Consider the following 22,856-nt stretch of genomic DNA (forward strand, 5'->3'; position numbering starts at 1 on the left):
TCTTTGTTCCATTATATTACCTTTGCCTCTTTGTCAAAGATCAGTTCACTATATTTATGTGAGTCTATTTCGGGACTCTATTTTATTCTATTGATTTATTTGTCTATTCTTCCACCAATGACATGCTGTCTTGATTACTGTGGTTTTTAGAGTAAGTCTTAGCATCTGGTACTGTCAGTCCTCCAACTTTATTCTTCTCCTTCAACATTGTGTTGGCTAGACCTAATATTTTACATACCATTTCTGGGGTTTGATAAATATCTTGAAGATCATCCATGGGTCCTAGGAATCCACAAAATTAAGATTAAGAATCCTTTACTTTAGAAGTATTGTAACAAACTTCAGTAAGTAATAAATAATTATGAAAGGAGGATAGTAAGGAAAGCTTTCATGAAAAAAGAGTTACCTCTAGCGATGCCAGAAAAGATGGGAAAGGGTATAGGGGAACAGAGAAGAGCAAGGTCACTAAAATGGAAATCCAAGCAGAACAGCTGAAGAAGTTTGGGTTTTGGAATAAAGTTGATCAGAGTTGAAATTTCAATTCTACTATGGTCTAGGTATGTGAAATTGGACAAGTGTGCCTTAGCATGATGCTGGACAGTAAAGTATGCAGTGATAATTCCCATCTTTCTCTTTCTATGGACAATGTGGAAGAAGCAAGTGATGGAGAAGCAGCATGAGCTGGAGATCTGGACTGATCTGGGTTCAAATCCTAGCTTGAGAGGAAGTGGTAAATCTATGAAGGACATAATTCCAAATTACAAATATTAAGGAGCTATTTTAATTTTTTCCTTTCTCTAAAATTTCACACTCAGAGTTTTTTCAGTGCCAAAATAAATCTCTTCACCTCATTTTCTTTATATTTTCTCTCCATGATCATTCTTCTTTCTCATTTATGTCTTCTCTTAAGATCTAGCTTATACAAAATGATCCTTTTTGTTTTTGTTTGTTTGTTTTTAAAAACAGCCCTATAGGAAAGGTAGACGGGTCCACCATCCCCTTTTTCTCTCCTGGAGGACCAACAACTGGAACAAAATGGAGAGCAAGTGTCTTCATGTCATTATCACAGTAGTCTCTGATTCTGTGATGGGTGAAGAGGCTGCTTTAAGAAACTATGGTATTAATTCAGAAATGTTTTTCTGGGATGTGAGGCCAGGGCAGCTGTGGTGGGAGAGAAGAAAATGAGTTGGAAGCCAAGTGTGTAAAAGAATTAGTGACTAATAGACATGGGACAGAAGGGTGGGGATAATCAAGGTGACTTCAATTTGTTCATTTATCTGACACACATTCTTGAACCTCTACCAGTGTGGAAAGCAAAGTCCCATGGGAGTTCAAAGTAAAGAATTGTTTCATCCAATTATGGAAACTGCCTGAGTAAAGTAGCCTTTGAATTAGGTCTTGAATGATAAATAGGATATAACCACCTACCACCAGTGATGGGCCAGGTATGGGAAAGGAGTAAAAGGGATTATTTCAGGAATGGGAAGATACTGGATAAAGGTCCTTGAATCAATATGTCCATATTGTTGGGTGAGAGATAAGACCAGAAGGAACCTTAGGTTTCTTAAAGACGTCTTGGGACCTTGTACATTGAGGGGTATGGGTAGGGCTCCAGAAAGTGAGGACCCTCCCACCTTCTGAGAGTCTTTCCCAGCCTGTAGATATGATGGTGAATGTTGTCCAGTCTAGTGGCCACAACCTTCCTAGGTGGGATCCCTGAAGGCCTGGCTCCAAGGAGGGTGGGACAATCCCAGAAGCACCATCAGTTCCATTTCCCCAACTCTTGGCTCTGTCTGTGTCTGAGGCTGATAAGAGGTTTTGCATTTACTTTCTGAAGCAATGTCTTCCCTCCCTTTTCATATCCAAATCCTCATTTGGGATCACACCAACTTTTCCTCTTGCATCTTGATCCCAAGAAGCTCATCTTGAATCCCTGTTTGAGTTTGTGAGTATCATTCTCACGGTCCTGGAGAAGGGGATCAGGTAGTTCATGTGTGATCATGCTAAGCTGCTCTTAGTCACTCCTGGGAACTGGATTCGTTTCAAGTTCTAAAGCATTTACTATGACTTGCTGCTGACAGATTACTTTGTACTCCAAAATCAAGTCTCTTCCTGGCATACAGGAAATAGTAAATAGGTCACAAGAAAGGCAAGAGTGAAAAGATCAGCAATCTTTAAACTGCAAGAGTTGAAGCCGAGGGGGAAGTTGGTGGAGTCCTTGCCAAACCTCCTGGCAGAATGGCACACGTGCTGGGGAAAATTCTGTCAGAGGGTGTCACGTACACTGTGAGTGGATTGTAAATGCTCTTGGAATGTTGGGTTAGGAGAGGAGCGAGGCTTGCCTTTTTTTTTTTTTTTTTTCTGAGAAGCTGCACATGAGAAATCTTTACAGGTGACAGGAGGTAATTTCTTCATATTGAGGATCTTTTAAAAGTCTTTCACACCAACACTGAGTGAGAATCTTTTATTTATTTATTTTTAGCATTCCCCCCATTTCTAGTATCTATTTTCTCTCTTAGCTGAGGAAACGTTAGCATCTGCTAATATTTTAGACAACTTTTGAGATGATAGTGAGGGAGAAAGTGAACAACTTCATTTCTCCTTTTCTGCAGAGTGTCACACGTTAGATTTCCATATCCCACCACCTTCTTATTAATATCTTCACAGTTTGCCATGTTCTTGAAGGACAGGAGTTCTTGGATATCTTTGTTTCCCTGAGAGTGCTCCTTAGAGTTATAGGACATTGGTTGCCTAAATAACCAATCTCTTTTAATAGCATAGAATCTGAAACACCGAGTTGAGAACCTCATTTACTTCTTTCTGCTTATCTTTCTTCTCCTTCTCCCCTCCCCCACATTGTGTCCCCTCTACTCCTGGATTCCAAACTCATTTCCATCACTGACTACCTGTGACTCTAGATAAGTTGCTTTGGATTTCTTGGTTGTAGTTTCCTTACGTGTTAAATGGAAATAATACTGGTCATTATTGTATAAATACATATATGTAATAGTAGTATCTCCCTTAGGAAGTTATTGCAATGATTAAGCAAATAAATACACATAAAGTACTTACAAAAGTACCTGCCAATAAGCTGCTATGTAAATGTACTTTTTCACTGATTCACATTTTGTCTACCTGAAGTAGAAACTTCTCAAGCACTGGGACTCTCTCTTTTGCATCTTTGTCTTGACCACACTGCTTAGTGTGGTTGAAAGCGATACTGCAACCAACAGCTTGCCTTTGATTCCTACTTTGCACGGCACAAAGTGCTTTCCCTTGCATTGCCTCACCAGCCCCCTCAGTGATCCTTGGACACGCATTTATCCCCCCTTTGTGGAGGCAAAACTGAGGTTAAAACTCAGTGGCTTGGTCAGGGCCACGTGGCCACTGTGTGCCCCAGGTAACATGAGAACTTAGTCCTTCTGACTCTGGCCCAGTCCTGCTTCCTCCAGCCAACCTGACCACACATGTTCAACCAATATTCATGTGTGTGTGTGTGTGTGTTTTTTTAAGATTTTATTTATTTATATGAAAGACAGAGACACAGCGAGATAGGGAACATAAGCAGGGGGAGTGGGAGAGGGAGAAGCAGGCTTCCCGCTGAGCAGGGCACCCGATGTGGGACTCGATCCCAGGACCCTGGGATCATGACCTGAGCCGAAGGCAGATGCTTAACGACTGAGCCACCCAGGCGCCCCCATGTGTGTGTGTGTTTTAAAGCTTTATTTATTCATGAGAGAGAGAGAGAGAGAGAGAGAGAGTAGGGGGAGGGGCAGAGGGAGAGGGAAGGGACAGATTCCCAAGCAGACTCCGTGCTGAGGGGGAGAGCCCCACACACGCCTTGATCCCATGACCCCGAGATCATGTCCCCAGCCAAAACCAAAAGTCAGATGCTTAACCGACTGAGCCACTCTGGCGCCCCTACTCCTGTGTGTTTATGTGTGTCTCTAAAATGTTTCTTCTTTCACATTCTATAAAGTCATTTGGCCATTTTTGTCATTTGGTGCTGATTTCTTATTTATATATTTTGGCATGATTGAAATTCCTAAAAGACGAAGTTTTCAGTCTTTCTAATGTGTTTTATTGCCAAAAATTGTAGGAAGCATAACATTCGGTCTCTTTCTCTCCACCGCTGCAATCCTCATTCAATGAACTCTCTCATTAAATTTAGTTTTCTGGGTGCTTAAGGTAATTATTTATATTCCTGTAATTATTCTCTTGTTTATTATGACATTCAACAAGGGTCCGAATTCCTTGGAGTTGGAGGGAGGAAGAACATCAAGCCTGAATTATTTTCTTAGTCGCCTTCACTCTAAAACAAAAGCTTTCTTATTTGTAATGGCTAAAATTATGTGTGCATGCTACCAACTTACTCTAAACTCCCCAGAGTCTGTGGGAGGATCAGATAATATATTTTTCTATTGGGGACAGAGGTAAGAAGTAAATGCATACATATATACACTTGTCAATAAGTAAAAGGACCAACATGTTTTCTAGAGATGGCTAAGCAAATTATACTCCTGGATCTTGGGCACAGAAAATGAGAAAGGAAAAGAGAAGTGGAAAGAGAGGGCAAAGTACATCTTTTATTTTATATGTTAAGAGGAATGAGAATGAGAAGGATGAGGAAAAAGGACAAGGAGACAGAAAATAAAGAGGAAAAAGGAGAGAGAAAATAAGCTCAAATTCCTAAAGAAAGCAGATGTGACATTAAAATAAGATAAATGGAGAGTAAGAGGAATATATGCCAGAGATTCTGTATGAAGGTGTTTCATGTGCTCGTCAGGGACAATGGTGCTTTGACTTCCCCATTCCTATTTTTATAACCATCTTTCTGAAAGTGATTGTGTATCTTTATGAATTAGCAACACATAGTTTTAGGGTGGAAAAGTCTGCAGTGACTTTCACAGTGAGATTCACAATTTCTTAAAATCATATTATAGTGGTCCTGCTCATCCTTCAGCTTGGGTGAAAATCATCTGTGGCATTTGACTCATCTCTGGGAGAAAGTTCTTTACTAGAAAACTTTATGACACAGATGTTTGAAAGTCTGATGGTTTTCACCTGTGAGTCTCTACCTAGGGAACACAGCAGTCCTCAGAAAGGGTGGAAACATTTCAAAAGGTGCCTAAACTCAATAGTCATGATATTGATTAGGGTGTATCCTTTTGGTTGAGCTTCATAACAGTTTTGGGGTTTATTTTGGAGATGCTGTACTGGTTGTTACTTCAGAATAGACCACATTTTGTTCTGGCCCATCTACCATCACTCACCCCAGCCCCCTTACAAATGGCAGGCTTGAATTAAGGTCTGTAGGACAGAAGCAAATCAATGAGCGCATTCAGTAATGAGTCCAAAGCTTTGGCCCTGTTGGTTTCATCCCCTGGCCAGCTACCGTATCACCCTACCTAGTTCTTGCCGCAATCGAAACATCTTTGAACTAAGCCAATGGATTCATTTAATCTTCCTGAACTCACATATAGGCTCCAGGCAAATCAGTAGCTCTTGGCTTGAGCTGGAGGGCATGATGGAGCATTCTAGTTGCTTATCTGATTCTCTCATTGGGTTCACTCCCAATGGGCACCTGTGAGCTCTGAGGAAATGTGCTATAAATGATAATGTATGTAGTTGGAAATGACAAGATATTTTGGGATTTGCCTAACTTCTACTATGAACGGAAGGATGATTAAAATGGAATGTCACATAGTCAAGAAATATAACAAGATTCAAAATGGATGCTTGCTTAGGGTCAGACCATGGTGGAATGCAAGGAAGTGTTTATAAGCTTATTGGTTAAACTGGCTTATTATAAGCTGGTTAAAATTATAAGGCTATTCCGAGTAGAATGGTGGTTACCAGAGGCTAGCAGCTAGCGAACTGGGGAGATGATGGTCAAAGGGCACAAACTTGCAGTTAGAAGATGCATCACAGCATCGTGATTATAGTCAATGATGATGTATTATATACTTCAGAGTTACCAAGAGACTAAATCTTAAATATCCTCACCACAAAAAAAATCATAAGGCTATAATACTACAAGAGTTTATAGACATTTCTTCTTATTTAATGGAAATGAATGTGCTAATTAGTAAGATCTATAAAATAATTATTTTATGTCATTGAATAGTTTATAACTTCCAAAAGAGAATTCAGAGAGGAGTTATTTGCACATTGCTTATTTTCTGATGGAGATGTTAAGACCCAGAGAACAAACTGACCCCCACCAGCCAAGTAGTCTGTGTTTCTGAAACTGTTTTATGGACACATTTCCCTAACCTAAAAAAGCAACTTCACATTTAAATTTCAAAACAGCTACTAGCTCATGTAAATGATTTCTAGTTAGCTTTTACCTATTTTATCCTGCAAATTCCAGCACAAAATATGTTATTGATGTTCTCCTGGAATACTTATGTTTCTTCTAGGACTATAAGTTAGGAGGGCAGTGAAAATTTTGCAAGACTTACTGTACTATTGTCATGAAAGCCTGTTACAAGGTATTCTAAAAAATAAGGTCGTTCATTCTCTTCCAGTGGTATTTTTTACTAAAAATATTAAAACTATGAATAAAAGTAGCTCTTTAAAATCATGTTTCTAAGTTCATTATAGTAGGAAATGAGGATTTAAAAATTTTTAAAAATTTTTTAAATTTTTTGTTTTTTTATTATGTTCAATAGCCAACATACAGTACATCATTAGTTTTTGATACAGTGTTCAATGATTCATCAGTTGCAGAAATGAGGATTTTTTTAAATATGTGGTTTGAAATAGTTTATTCTTCTTTGATTATAAAAGCAATATTTGTTTATTATAAAAATTGATAAATACAGAAAAAAAACATGTGGGGAGAGCCTCCCACTCCAGAGATAATTTCTGTTTTCATTTGGTGAATTTCCTTCCAGTCTTTTTTAAATGCATGAGTACAAATATACACAACATCCCGTAGTGGATTAACATACTATTCACAATTTTGTTTCCTACTACTCTATTTTTATGCCATTAACATTTTCCTCCTTGCATAAAATGATTTAAAATTATTTAAACGGCAACATATTATTCAATCCTATGGAAATCCTATAATTATTTTAATCACTGCTCTATTAACAATTTGGGTATTTTCATTTTCTTTTCTACTCTACGTAGGACTACAATGAACAGTTCTGCATGTCATTTTACAAACGTACACGATCATCATAAATGATGATGTTTAGTCTTTCCCAGAATAACTCCAGAAATGTCTAATAAATGGACACTGAATCTTTCTCTGCAGAAGGGTTGTGAACTTGCATAATATTGAAGTACCTAAATGTCACATAATAGAACTTGGAACACGTCGACATGCTAGTTGTTTAGCTGATGTCATTTGTAAGGACCAAATGAGAATTGCTAACTCTAATATGAAAATGTGAGCTCCAAAGAAACATGTGGCCGAGGTCCCCATCTGAGCCCTAACTAAGCAGCATTCCTTAGCAAGTTATTCTCTGCCTACTCAGATTATTATAGCTGGCTCCTTCATGTCAGCTTTATGAAAGCATGCAGGGGAATTTTCAAGTTTACAGTAGGGAGCAACCAAGATTTCATCATTGGAGCAATAACTCAGTTAGATATTTAAAACCTCTAATCTGTTAAGTAAATACACTCAGTACCCAGAGGTTCCTTTGGAAAGTACGGGATTGATAGGGACTGCCCTCCTCCTTTTCATTGGTTCTCTTCCAGTTCTTCGATGTTCCTGGCAAAATATTTACTTTAAGGGTTCAGGGCATGGCATATACATTTCACAGCATGTTCTCTTTGTGCCAGAAAAAAAAAGTCCCCAGCAGTTAATGAGGTAGAGGCTAGGACATATCACAGTAGCTGACAGTATTCAGGCATTTGCCACATTTAGACTTATATTTAATGGAGAAGTAGATCTCATTGCTTCCACAAAGCCCTAAGCAAATGCATTTATTTCTATTTATTTATGTTGTGAAATGTACAAGGAACTGGGTCAATTCACTCAGATTTCTGGTAGGTAGCTCTGCAATTTCAAAATTGTTAAATAGGTACACATTTCTTGACCCTAAAATTCCATTTCTTGGACTTATTTTAAGAAAGTGATTAAGAATATGTGCAAAGATTCATCTATAGAAGTTCTTCATAGTACTATTTACAACAACCGAAAAGTTAGAACCAACCTAGGGAATTAAATCACAGACAACAAGGTAATGAGAAACCATATTACTATTTAACATGATGGTACAGGTAGTACATTTTTTGATATGAACATTTGACTATATCTGGATTCTTAAATGAAAAGAATAGGCTTTTAAATACATGTATGCTATGCTCCAACTTAAGTTTAAATATATGAATAGACACAAGTCTAGAAAGTTATACAAAAATTTTTTAGCACTGTAATTCTCTATGATGATGAGTTTATAATTAATCTTAACCTATATCTTAAATCTTAATAATCTAAAATAATTAATCTATAATTTCTCTTTTGACTTCTTTAATATCATTTTTCTTTCAATAAAATATGCATTATAGCAATATTTTTAATTATTTATATTTAAAAAATTTTTAAGATTTTATTTATTTATTTGAGGAGAGAGAAAGAAAATACAAGCAGGGGGCAGGGAGGGGCAGAGGGAGAGGGAGAAACAGACTTCCCGCTGAGCAGGGAACCCACTGTAGGGCTCGATCCCAGGACCCCTGGATCAAGACCCGAGCTGAAGGCAGATGCTTAACTGGCTGAGCCACCCAGGTGCCCCTGTGGTAATATTTTTTTAAAAATGCAGGAAGATGTTTAAAGCTCTGCTTTTTCTACATTGTGCCTTATAGATTTTTTTCAACTTTCAAGAAAAGTCACTTGAAGATGTATGTCTTCAGCTTGACATATATACTTTGTCTTCATGACAAAATCTTTTTGCAAAGAAAAGACTAAATATTCAACCATCTCATTAAAACCACTCAAACAGTTCAGGAGCTGCTATGACTCCGGGGACCACAGGTATGCTGTGCTCATGTCAGATCCCCGAGTCTCACAGCAGCCTCTTCTACTACATTGTGATCCCTCAGTGTCCTGCACCCTGCCTCAGAATCCTTCTCGCACATTTCATAAAAGGCTGACTTCTATTTGTCACCTGGGAACCATCATACTGAAATCAATCATAAAACTCTAGAGTATTATTTATTGCATTTTCCACTGAATATTGTTTTAAGAAAACTCTACTAAACCAAGCACGGCATTTCAACAAAGTTTTTTTTTTTTTTTTTCCAACAAAGTCTTTTAAGGAAAATACAATCAAAATACAATGCTTTGGTGTGTTTAAGGAGTAAAACCTCGTATTAGCCTGCTAAAATTTAAGTTAACATATATGTTGCAGATATAGAAAATCAAGAATATTTTTTGTAGCATAACTTGTCAATTGGTGCGCATGTTTTAACAGCATACACCTAGAAAATTTAAGTGTCTTCTCATTGTTACACACATAGAAACACGCATTCAGCATCAACACTGAAAATTTTGGTGTCTCGTGTGGTATTTATCTTGTTTTTTTACAGGAATTTTAATCTCATGATGTTTTGTGTAGCTTTTAACCCTTCTTCAGCCTGGATTCCAAGGCATAGATCTTGGTTGAGCCAGCCAGAGAAACCTGTTAATCACTCTCCTTAGATATGCCCAATAAATCTTCATTGAATGAATAAAAGAATTTCTCTACTTCCTCTTCAGTGAATAGGAAGGTTCATGTAAATGAGGTATCCCTTCTGGATCTTTCCTTTGAGTGATTATACTACACATTCTTTGTCCCTTCCTTCTTCTTTTGCCCTTTGTATATGTGTGGGTGCAGGTACTTGTGTGTGTGTGTATTTGTGTGTATATACATGTGTATGTTTTAAAATTCAAGACTAAGTAGGGATGATTTTCCATAGCAGGAAAGAAGTGGCCCAGCAATTCCATAAGTCAGAGTTCTATCTAGAATTCTATGGGAAAGATTCATTCCATCCCACAACAGCACAGTGGAGATAATAACTTTTTAGATGTCTACAAAGAAAGTTTCCATCTTCCCAATGTCAGTAACAAACACCAACCTCTGGGCCCTCCAAAGGCTTTGGGATATTATCTGTTTGACCTGTGCTAAGTTTTCCTAATATTTGCTATTGCGTGAAAGGGAAGAGTGACTTCTTAGTCCATTGAGAAGAGATTATTGGAAGATGTCCATGGAGTGATGAAATCTGGTCTTAATGCTATCCTGGGACCCTCTACTGGGGGCAGATCCTCCTTGTGAGGCATCATGGCTGCAAAGAAGGAGCCCTGTGTGTCTCTGGAGATATTCTGCTAAATGGAACCCCACAACATGCCAACTTCAAAAGTACCACAGGTTATAAAGTCCAAGATGATAACATGATGGGGACTTCGATGGTAAGAGCAAATGGGGTTTTCAGCAGCCTTTTGGCAAATGTGGGCAGTCAGACAAGAAAATGAACACATTTCACAAAATTATCCAAGAGTTGTGCTCAAAGTGGTGGACTCCAAGTGGAAAACCAGTTCGTTTGGAGTGTGTCTGGAGGAGACAAAAAGAAGACCAGCATTGGAACGGAAATGATTACAGATCCAACTGTCCTGTTTCTGGATCAGCCCACCACCGGCTTGGATGCCGGACCACCAAATGCAGTTGTTTTTTTTTTTACTCCTAGAGAAGATGTCAACGTAGAGAAGGACTGTCATCTTCTCCTTTGACCAGCCTCATTACACCATCTTCAGACTGTTTGATGCCTGACCTTGCTGTCTTTGGGAAAGGTGATATTCTAGGCCCTGTACAGGAACTTTTAGCTTGGTTTGCATCTGCTGGTTACATGTATGACTCCTAAAGCAACCCTGTTGATTTCTTCCCCTATGTCATTATTGGGGACTCCTCTGCTGTGGCTACACAGAAACTGAAGATCTGGGAATCTGGAGGCAATTAAAGAGCCTTTCGGTCAGGATAAACAATACAAAGAGGAATTAGTTGAAGTTTATGTTAATTCGTCTTTCTACAGAGAAACTAAATCTCAACTGGATGGGCTCTCAGTAGGCCAAAAGAGAAGTATACTGTTTTCACACATGTAATGCACACCCCTTTATTTGGCCACTGATTCAGGTGGGTGTCCAAATGCTCACTCAAAAATTTACATGGTGACCCTCAAGGCTGCCCTCTTGAGATAATAGTGCCAGTTATCATAGGACTAGTAATATAGGCTCTTTACTTTGGTTTAAACAACCGTGCAGGAATTCAGACGAGAGTTGGCTCCCTGTTCTAACTGATGTGCAACCAGTGCTTTAACAATCTCTCAGTAGTATCACTTTTGGCTCTTGAAAAGAAGCAATGTGGCGTCAGTCTGCCAGTAGCTATTATAGAATAACATCATATATTTTTGGAAAACTGGTATCTGACCTATTCCCTGTAAGAATTGGATAAACTATCATATTTAATGAGTGTATCTTATTTAATGTTGAGACTGAAGCTGAAGGTAGAAGCCTTCTTTATCTTGATGTTTTGCTTTGTGATGCTTGCACTGACCCCCAGCACCTTGTCTCTGGCTGTTGCTGCAGGTCAAAGTGACACCCTTTGGCTACTCTTCTCTTGACTATCCCTTTAGTGGTAATGGTGATCTTTTGAGGCCTTTTTGTGAATCTCAGAACTATTAGGCCTTGGTTTTCCTGAATCCAGTAAATAAGTATTTCTTAGTATGACTACGTATCCTTTCAGCATAATGAATTTATAGGCCAAAGCTTTTATCCCAGGATAAATGGGACACAAGAAAACAGAGCTGTAGATATGCAGTGTGTTCTGGAGAAGACTTTTTACAAAATGAGGCTGTCTTCCTGGGGTCTATGAAGGAATCATCTGACCTTAGCACATATGATAGCTAAGTTCTTCACAGTTACCTACCCCAAATTTCTTTTTTCTAAAAAAATCCTTTCTAAGCCAATTGTAGCATGTATCTCTGGACCCCATGTCACATGCTTTCAGCCATCATTGATTTCAGCCTCAGCTGTGGTGGAATGAGCTCAGATCACATCACACTGACAACAACTTAACCTTAAATTCTGCTTGTCTTTATGCTCTAGGAAATTCTCAGGGCTGAGGGAGCATGTAGGCTAATCTTTCCCCTCCCAAGGAAAGCTTAAATATGTAGGGGGATTAATACTCCTGGGGACAGCCTTCAACTAATGAGGGATGTGAGCCAGCTGACAGACCCTCTGTCCACCATCTTTCAGGGGGATAATTCCAAGACATCTGTTTGTTTCTCAGGAAATTCCAGTGGAATCAATTTTCCAGTACCCACAGAATGACCTTGAAAGCTTTTTCCTCCCTCCACCTTCCTGCTTCACTCTTGTTTCCTGGGCTTATCAAATAAATGATCTGCACCTGAGGCTCTGCTTTCAGGGAATCCAAACTGAGATGCCAAGAAACAAGATACTTGGTTTGTTTTAAGTAGCCATTGTAAGAATTCGTATTGTTGCTATCCTCCATTGAAGTTGTGGTTTGTTATTCTTGTTTTTAGTGATCTCTATAGTACCTCAGTATTTGGTGTGTATGATTAAGCCTGTATGGAAGCTACAACTTGTATTACTATCTGAAAGAAATGAAAGTGAAGGCTAATGATATGTAATATCATCCATTGGAAATTAGATAATAAATCTTTGAGGAGGAAATGAGGAACAATTCTCTGACTTAGAGAGAAGGTGTGATTTCTAGATCTAGCTCTGGCCCTTGTGGTTCCACAATGACAAAGTCAAACATCTCTTTGGCTTTTGTATCCTCATCTTTAAAATTAGGTCTTGAACTAGAAGGTCTCTGTGCTTCTCTAGCTTAGAAGTTCTATAATTTGTACTATTCAAACACCATGGTAGAACCATTTTTGTCACTGGAGCTCAGCTGAAGTCAGGTCCCATTCTGTGGAAGCCAGAGGGCTCAGGGTTGCTGGTCTTTTGTACACCTCTCTTTGTGGGAATCAAACATCATCCTTCTTTGCTTTCACAGCACATTCTCTACTAAAATATCTGGCACCTAGTAGGTACTCAATACAGGCTGTTTTAAAGGGGACTCCTATCATTTTCTAAAAAACTTTTCATGGAACCCTATTAGAAAGAAAACAGTTTTTGATGGACACTCCATTAGTCAGGATGACATGTTTATCTGTCATAGAAATGGAAGGGGAGTTAAGTAACTTTTTAATGATCACATTTTGTGAACAATTTCTATGCAAATGTTTTATGTAATATGAATATGACACTTACCCCATATTGCCTTGTTTTATAGTTACTTGTGTTGTGTTTAATTCTGTTATTGCAAGTTCTCTTGAATTTGATCATGTTCTAGCCATCTGCATATACCATTAAGTACTTGCCACATACGACACTTGTCGGTTGCGGGGGGAGGGAAGAGAAAGACACAAGACTCTACTACATGTAGGAATTAGGACTTATTAGGAATGTGTCTGAGACATTTGAAAAGAATAGCTAGAAAATAAATTCCAGTGTGATAAATAGCTTTCTACTGAATTAGGTTTGAAATAATTTTATGTTAAACTTCCCATTAACATGTTCATTGACCAAAAAAAAAAAAATCAGTTGAAGGTCACATTTAAAAAAATTTTTAAGTGACATCTATCAAAGTAAGCACTGGGAAATGCAATTTCAATAAATATAAAAAAGTACCCAAATAATCAGTTCAAAAAACTAATGTGATTCAGAGAGAGAGAAGGAAGAGAAGAGGAGAGACAACAGGAATGGAGGAAGAAAGAAAAATGCAGAGACTGCAAGCAGTCAAGAGCAGTCCTAGAAAAGGAGAGAGAATCTGTGGGCTGGTGCGGGTGTTAGATCTAGGTAGGTGGAGAATTTTTTATTGTTGTTATGAGCTCTGTTGAGATATAATCCATATACCATAAAATTCACTCTTTCCAAGTGCACAATTTGTGTCTCAGTATACTCATAGTGTTATGCAACCCTTATCACCACGTAGTTTTAGATTATAAAAGAATCCACATACCCATTAGCAATCATACTCCATTCCCCTCCTTTTCCCCTGACACTCCACCCTACCCTAGATAATTATTCTACTTCCTGGCTCTATAGATTTACCACTTTTGAACATTACATATAAATGGAATCATATAATACATGGCCTTTTTGCTCATTTTTTTCACTTAATACAGTGTTTTCAAGATTCATCTATGTTGTAGTATCCATCATTCATTCATTTTTATTGCCAAATAATATCCCATTGTACAAATTTATCACATTTTAATTATCTCTTCATCAGTTGATGACATTTGGATTGTTTCCTCTTTTTGGCAATTATGAATAAAGCTGCCATGAACACTCATGGGCAAGTTTTTGTGTGGGCATATGTTATCACTTATCTTGGGTATATACCTGGGAGTAGAATTTCAGAATCATATAGTAATTCCATGATTAACCATTTGAGGCACTGTTAAACTTTCTTTCAAAGTGACTGTACCATTTTTCATTTCATCAACGGTGTATGAGGGTTCCAATTTCTCCACATCATTGTCAACATTTCTTATCCATCTTTTCCTTATAGCCATTCTTGTGGGTGTGAGGTGACATGTTATTGTGGTTTGGATTTACATTTACCTAATGACTATTGACACTGAGCATCTTTGCATGTGCTTGTTGACCATTTACATATCTTTGAGAAAATGTCTATTCAGGTATTTTGTCCATTTTTCAATTGGGTTGCTTATCTTTTTATTACTGATTTATAAGAGTTCTTCATATATTCTGGAAATAAGTAAAAGTCCTTATCAGGAATATGATTTGCAAATTATTTCCTATATATTTGTGCTTTTTTTTTCACATTTTTTATAGTAACCTTTGAAGCACAAAAATTTACAGTTTTGATATAATCCAGCTTACTTGTTTTTTATTTTGTTGTTTGAGATTTGGTATTATATTTGAAAAAACCATTGCCAAGAGCATGAGGATTACTCCTATGTTTTCTTCTAAGAGTTTCATACTTTTAGCACTTATATTTAGGTCTGTGATCCATTTTGAGTTAATTTTTGTGCATGTTGTGAGGTAGGGGGTTAGCATCATTCTTTTACATGTGGATATCTAGCTGTCCCAGTGCCATTTGTTGAAAAGACTTTTCTTTCCTCCATTGAATGGTCTTGGCACCATAAAAAAAAATCAGTTGACTATACAAGGGGGGTTTATATCTGGACTCTTACTTCTATTCCATTGATTTATGTGTGTACATTTATGCCAGTACCACATGTCTTAATTACTGTAGTTTTGTAGGAAGTTTTGGAATCAGGAACTGTAAGTCCTCTGACTTTGTTCTTCCTTTTCTGTGTTGGGCTTGTTCTGAGTATTTGTGATCTCTTGTAATTCCATATGAATTTGAGTATTGGCTTTTCCATTTCTGCAATGCCAGCTGCTATTTGATAGGAATTGTATTGAATCTGCAGATCAGTTTTTGAGGGGAGGTAGTGCCATCTTAACAATGTTGTCTTTCCAATTTATGACCTGGGATGTCTTTCCCTTTATTTAGAAGTCTTCTTTAATTTCATCTTTATTTTTATCTTTAATTTCTTTAATTTCTTTATTCTTTAATTAATAATGTTTTGTAACTTTAGTTACATTTTTTCACATCTTTTGTTAAATTTATGCCTGGGTATTTTATTCTTTTTTTTTTGGTGCTATTGTAAAAGTAATTGTTTTCTTAATTTTATTTTCAGGTGAACATTATTATCAATGAACATTGATAGTCTATAGAAATACAATTGATTTTTGTATGTTGATCTCAGCTCTAGCAACCTTGCTGAACTTATTAGTTCTCATAGTTTTTTTTAGTGGATTCTTTAAGATTTTCTATATATACGATCATGTCATCTGCAAATAAGATAGCTACTTCTTCCTTTCCAGTCGGTGGGCCTTCCCCTTCTCTTGTCTGGTTGTCCTGGTTATAATCTCCAGTACAATGTTGGATAGAACTGGTGAGAATGGACATCCTTGTCTTGGGCTTGATCTCAGGAGGAAAGCATTCAGTTATTCAGCAATACGTATGAGATTAGCTGTGGGATTTTTCATAGATGACCTTTATCAGGTTGAGGAAGTTCTTTCCTCTTCCTAGTATGTTGAGTGTTTTTATTATCATAGGGTGTTGGGTTTTGTCAAATGCTTTTCATACTTTTTTTATTCAGTTAATATTATGTATTGCATTTTCTAGGATAAATCCCACTTGGTTCTGTGCATGATCCTTTTTATATGTCTCTGGATACCATTTACTAATGTTTTATAGAGTATTTGTGTGTGTGTGTGTGTCTGTATTGATAAGGGATATTGGCCGGTAGTTTCATTTTCTTGTGATGTCTTTATCTTACCTTGATATCAGTGTGATACTGTCCTCATAGAATGAGCTAGAAATTGTTCCCTCCTCTTTTATATACTGGGAAAGTTTTTGAAGAAATTGGTTTCAATTTTTCTCCCAATGTTTGGTAGAATTTATTATGAAGCCGTATGAGTCTGGGCTTTTCTTTCTGGAAATATTTTTAGTTATCAATGTGATATCTTTATTTGTTATGGAGCTTTTTAAACTTTCTGTTTTCTTGGTTAGTTTCAGGAATTTGTACCTTTCGACTAATTTGTCCCTTTCCTCTATACTATCTAACTAGTTGGCATATGGTTGTTCATAGTCCTCTTTATTTCTTATAGTTGGTAGTGATGACCCCTCTTTTGTTCCCTGCACCCCCACATCTGCTTTGTTTTGGTTGGTCTAGTTAAAGCTTGTTAATGTTGTTGACCTCTTCAAAGAACCAACTTCGAGTTCCACTGGTTTCCTCTATTGTTTTGCTCTTTCTTATTTCATGTATCCCTGCTGTAAGTTTCCCTCTGAGCAGTAGTTTCGCTGCACCACATGAATTTTGGTACACTGTGTTTTTGTTTTCATTCATTTCAAAGTATTTTCTACTTTCTTTATGATTTCTTCTTTGACACATTGGTTATACAGGAATATATCATTTAATATCCACATATTATTGTAAATTTCCCAAAGTTCCTTCTGTTATTGATTCTAATTTAATTCCATTGTGGTTTTGAAAGCATACTTGGTATGATTACAATCCTTTTAAATTTATTAAGACTCATTCTGTGACCTAGCATATGATTTATCTTGGAGAATGTTCTATATGCATTTGAGAAGGATGCCTGTTCTGTGGTAGGGTGTTCTATAGATGTCTATTGGGTCTAGTTGGTTTACAGTGTTGTTTGTGGGTTTTCTGTCTGTTTTTTCTGTTCATTATTGGAAATGTGGTATTGAAGTATCTGACTATTGTTGAATTGTTTATTCCTCCCTTCAATTCTGTCAATTTTGCTTCATGTATTTTTGGGTGTTACGTATGTATGTATGGTCATAATTCTTGTATCTTCCCGATGGATTGCTCCTTTATGATTATGGAACTCCCTCTTTATCTCTAGTAACAGTTTTTGTTTTAAAATCTATTTTGCCAGATATAGCAACTCCAGTTTTCTTTTCTTTTGTTTAACTGCTTACATGGTTTACCTTTTTTGACCTATTTACTTTCAACATATTTATGTTTAGTGAATAGTTTTTGTTTAATGATCTAAATGGTTTTTAAATTTATTTTTAAATAATCATACAAGTCATTTTTTTTCTCTTGATGTACAGTTCTAGGGATTTTAACATATGTGTAGATATATGTAACCGTGCCTGTGGTAGGATAGAAAAAATTACATTAACTCCAAAAACTCCCTTCCTGAAAACTTAATCCCTAGCATAGAATGATATTTTCCCTTGTGGAGAGTTCTCATTATACCATCATAGGTTAGGGATTCATATTACATTATGATCATTATCACTATTATTTGACACTAATTTTATTGATTGTCTTTTTTTCTTCAACCCTTCTGAGGCTTTGTGTGGAGCTATGTAACTATCTCAGAATGCAGAGTTAAGGGCAGTTGGGGGTTATTTTCTGGGCTACAGTATTGATTAGAGTCATTCAAATGTAGAAGATTCTTAGAAGAATTGACATGACATCAAGATGAAGTTGAGGCTTGAGTCTTATTTAAGGGCTGGTGTTTTCCACCAACATTGGGAACACTACTACAGCATTGTCATATTACCTAATCTGAATGGTAGCCTAGAAATTCCAGGTCTTTGGTGATAGCTGAGCACCAACTGTGCAATTATAAATGCATCCCCAAGTATGCCTGGCATCCTATCTTATCCTCCTGCTCCCAATTGACTCTGGAAAGCAAATAGAGTGTAACAATAGAGTCCTGTAATGTTCCTGTGTAGGGCTGACCTTTGTATCATTGTTAATCCTTGTCCTCTCTTTTCAGAGACAAGAGATTAAGTTAAAACTGCATGAAACCCATTTCTGAACCACAGGGCTGGGCTGCTTTCCCTCTTTACAAACCTAAACGATTTAACAGGATTTTCCCCTTGTCAAATACCACCCCCCCCGCCCCCCGCCCAACTCTGACCTTCACAGCTTCCCAACATTAGGGAAAGGCAGGAAGTTTTCCCTGTGGTTTCTCTTTGTGACGACATGATGGGGCAGGTTGATCAATGGGGGAAAACCCATGTCAGAACACGCCTTCTGTGTACATTCCCAATATTTGCTATAAGTAGGGCCATCCCAGACACAGTCTACTATCAGAACCTAGCAGCACTCCCAAAGCACTGGGTACCCAGCTCTGAGCAGATCTATTCTTTGAGCTGAAAATGATGTGCAGGAGCAAGAGTTTGCTCCTGGCTGCTTTGATGTCAGTGTTGTTCCTCCATCTCTGCAGCAAGTCAGAAGGTAAGTATCACTCTTTCTGCTGACACAGGAGAAAGAACTGTTTTCATTCTCCTCTAAGCCTTGAGCTCCCCTGGGGGTCCTCAAAGAATGGGAGCCTGTTGGAAAGTCTTCAGAAGTGATGGGAGTTGTCAGCTCTTTGATGAGTGAGGAGCAAATGGTTACTGCTGCTGATCAGGCTTTTTTTCCCTCTGCTCTCAATCCCAGCAGATATTTGGGGTGGCTGGGTTCTGAGAGACCCCCCCAAGCTCCACAACAAGGCCAAAGTGCTATTTTGGGGAGTGATGTAAGTTGTCAGGTTACTAGTGAATGGGGTTGTCATTCTGAAACGTAGGAAACACTCCCACGTTTCCAACTTTTTCACCTCCCACCTAAATAGTTTTAGTAAACTTCAAAACTCATCCTTTAGGGGCAGATTATGGCATCTGACCTCTCCATCCTTACATGGCTTTGGGCCATTTCTTGCCAACTTAGAGATAACATTTATCCCTTACCTTACAGCAGGTTATAATTTAGCCTGGGGGAATGTCTGAGTATTGTTTTATGGCTGTGAGAATACATCACTTTTAGCAACAGGTGCATTCCTGGAAATGCATGTGTTGAACTTCTACGACCAAAATATTTCCACTAATATCACAATTTCAAAGTGCTTTTGAAGCTCCTATAAATTGCATTTTCCTTTGTAACTTCTTATTATTCCCCTCCTCTCAATGCTCCGTACTAAGTGATAGATTAAAATCTCCATATTTATTCATTTTCTGATTTTGAAAGTTTATCTACAAGAGTTTCTTCAAGTGAGAGATAGTCATATTCTTGAGTGATTATAATGAACTTAAATAAAGCACTGTCAGTTTGTGTTTCTCACTAGAGATATTCCTTTTGTTAGAAGTCACGGGCTTCTAAACTATTATTGAACCAAAATCTCCCAGCACATAAGCTCTCCCCCTCTTTTTTTAAGAGCTGGAAACTACATTAAATCAGGTCTCAAAGACATTGGGACTGTTTCTCTAAATAGTTTCTTTACCATATACAACTACAGCTTTGAGTAGTTCCATAATACCTATTACAGGATAAATTCATTCATGTATACTCAATACCTTTAATTTCTTTTCAGCAGCAAGCAACTTTGATTGCTGTCTTCGATATACAGAACATGTCCTTCATCCCAAATTTATCACAGGCTTCACACAGCAGCTGGCCAATGAAGCTTGCGACATCAATGCTGTCATGTAAGTTATTCATTGACTGTCATTCGATTGTGTCAGGAGTACACGGGAATTTCAAGTTTAAAAAATTTTTGCCTTTTTGGAGTTTCAGAAATAACTGATGGGGCAAAGATATGTTTGTTTTGATAGTACATATGTATTCCAAAGTTTAAATAGGACTGGAATAAGGCAAAAGTTTAGTTTTTTTTTTTTTTAAAGAACAAAGTTGAGTGCAAAATCACTTTTTAAGATAAACTTATAAGCTACTAACGTGCCATCTCAGGAAAATATGGGAGACATAAATTTTGAAATGAGCATCTTCTACCAGAGAATGGTTGGGGCTGTAAGTAAAAACTCAGAGTTATTATACTTTCACATGTAATAATCTTGATCCTTCTAGGATATTATACTTCAGAATGATATAGGTAATTGGTTGGATATACATATATTTTGTGTAACCACCAACAACAAAATTAAATAATAATTCTGAGACTTATTTTCCAGTCATTGCACAGCTATTTGTTAAAATACAGAGAAAGTAGGAGAGAATCACTTTCATTTCCTGCATTAAGATTTATCAGAAACAATTCTTTTTTTGTATTTTGTTTCACCTTGGAAATAAATAAAATGTTTAGTGGGTAGAGCAGTCCATTGGAATACAAAATTTCCATTGCATGTTCTGTGAAATAGCAATTGAAAACTCTAATCACAAATCAAAATTTTTTTTTAAGCTTTTACACAAAGAAAAGATTGGCTGTGTGTGCAGATCCAAAGAAGAAGTGGGTGAAAAAGGCTGTGCATATCCTCAGGTATGGAACATTTACCATCAGCCCCTCTTCAAATGTCTGGGGCAAAGGTCATGTGCAGAGTGGTGGATCATAGGCTGGCTGGGACCCTTTAGCCTAAGCACTGTAGAATTTTATTTATTTTATTTTTTTATAGATTTATTTTAGAGAGAGAAAGAGCGGGGGTAGGAGCAGAGGGAGAGGACCCTGGGATCATGATCTGAGCAGAACTTCAGAGTTGGTTGCGTCACCAACTGAGTCACCCCAGGCGCCCCAGCAGTGTAGAATTTTAAAGGGGAAATTTGAGTTGGATCATGAAAGCAAAAATTCATTTTTTCCACTTATACATCATTTAAAAAAATTTTTTTAGGGGCGCCTGGGTGGCTCAGTCATTAAGCGTCTGCCTTCGGCTCAGGTCATGATCCCAGGGTCCTGGGATCCAGCGCCGCATCAGGTCCCTGCTCAGCAGGAAGCCTGCTTCTCCCTCTCCCACACCCTCTCCTTGTGTTCCCTCTCTTGCCGTGTCTCTCTCTGTCAAATACATAAATAAAATCTTAAAAAAAATAAAAAATAAAAAAAATAAATTTTTTTTTAGTTTAGTGATTTCCCCATGATGTCTAAGATTCTCCTATGGATTCGATAGTCGCTAGCTGCTTGGCTTTTGATGCAAAGATGCCTCCTATTTATGTAATTTACAGACTACATGACATCGGTTTGTTAAAAACTGAAAAATAAAGTCAAAAAGAAATCGATGGTTATGATTCACAGTGATGTAACATTGTATTTTATTAATATGAACAGAGGTCACCTAACACAAAGGTGTTGTAGACACTGAATTTAAAGACGCAACCCAAGGGTTTGGTCCTGTTTCTGTCATTAACTAGCTGAGTTATGTTGGGCAAGGCCCTTCCTCTCTGAATCTTGATTTGCTCCTCTGGACTCTTGGGCTGCCAGCATCCTGAGATGAGATTAGGGACAATCTTTAGGTACAAAAGCCATTCCTCCCTGCTGGTTGCCCTGTCTTTGCTTAATTTTTTTTTCTTTTTCTCTTTACAGCCACAGAGTCAAGAAGATGTAAAACGAATGCTCTCTGGAATGGAATTGGACAGAGCCCATGAACAAAAAGAATCTAGCTGGAGTTGGTGGTTGAGAGTGTAGCACATGCCCAATTTCGATTTGTGCTTCATTGGATTTGTCCAATTAATGAAGTTGATACATATTGCATCATAGTTTGCTTTGTTAAGCATCACATTAGAGTCAAACTCTATTTTATGTTATTTATATATATATATGTTTTTTTGTGTGTCTGTTTTTGCTATTTAATACTAATTTCCTACAAGCTATTTGATTTAGTACGAGATATAACGCTATGTTTGGAGGAATGAGGTTATATGGACTTTCTTGTAAGCAACAAGCTATTTGTAAAAAACTATTTAACATTCTTCTTCTACATAGTTTTGTTTCCTAAACCATTGTAATTATCCTGTAAAAGAGAAACATGATGATAAAAATAAGTATTGAAAATAAAGGAATGAACTAAAAATTGCTCATTGATGGAGTTATATAGCACTTTTTAAGATACATGTTAACATTTTTTAAATATTTAAAGGTATAGTAAATCTTAAAATTGGTGGTGGGGGGTGGGAATCGTATTTCCCTATTCGCTTCTGCCTAGCTGTTCCCCTTATCCCTGTTCCTCATGGTCCTGGTTTTCATTCTATATGAATTATAATGGAAAGGGTTTTTTGTTGTTTTTTTTTTTTAAATTCAGTCATCAAAACCAAAAAATAGAAAATCCATAGCTCCATTAGAGATCCATAGCTCAGTGTTTATTGATATAAAACTTTTCAAAATAAAGGGTATCTATCTACTTTGTGATTACAGGGACATAATAACCACTGGGAAAATACCTTGAGAAATCCCTTTGTCCATCATTGTCACCCAGCGAAGGACCTAGCAATGGACATCTCAGCACAGAAACATTTCTCTATTTCAAAAGTCCTCCAGAGTCATCCTTAAGCAGATTCCAAAAAGAAATGACAATGCAGAG

The 22,856-nt window shown here is 37.3% G+C and overlaps 1 protein-coding gene across 1 annotated transcript; it reads left to right on the forward strand.

The window, feature by feature from the left end:
* The first annotated feature begins 18,680 nt into the window (after positions 1-18,680).
* On the forward strand, positions 18,681-22,267 carry CCL20 (C-C motif chemokine ligand 20). The gene is made up of 4 exons (XM_064585800.1): positions 18,681-18,819; positions 19,934-20,045; positions 20,753-20,830; positions 21,863-22,267. The coding sequence occupies exons 1-4, from the start codon at positions 18,741-18,743 to the stop codon at positions 21,882-21,884; spliced, it is 291 nt and encodes a 96-aa protein (XP_064441870.1). The 5' UTR covers positions 18,681-18,740; the 3' UTR covers positions 21,885-22,267.
* The last annotated feature ends 589 nt before the right edge of the window (positions 22,268-22,856 follow it).

The sequence above is a fragment of the Mirounga angustirostris genome, unplaced genomic scaffold (genome assembly GCF_029215605.1).
Source record: "Mirounga angustirostris isolate CCGP_5_RB_7025 unplaced genomic scaffold, mMirAng1.0.hap1 SCAF_3, whole genome shotgun sequence".
Taxonomy (NCBI): Eukaryota; Metazoa; Chordata; class Mammalia; order Carnivora; family Phocidae; genus Mirounga; species Mirounga angustirostris.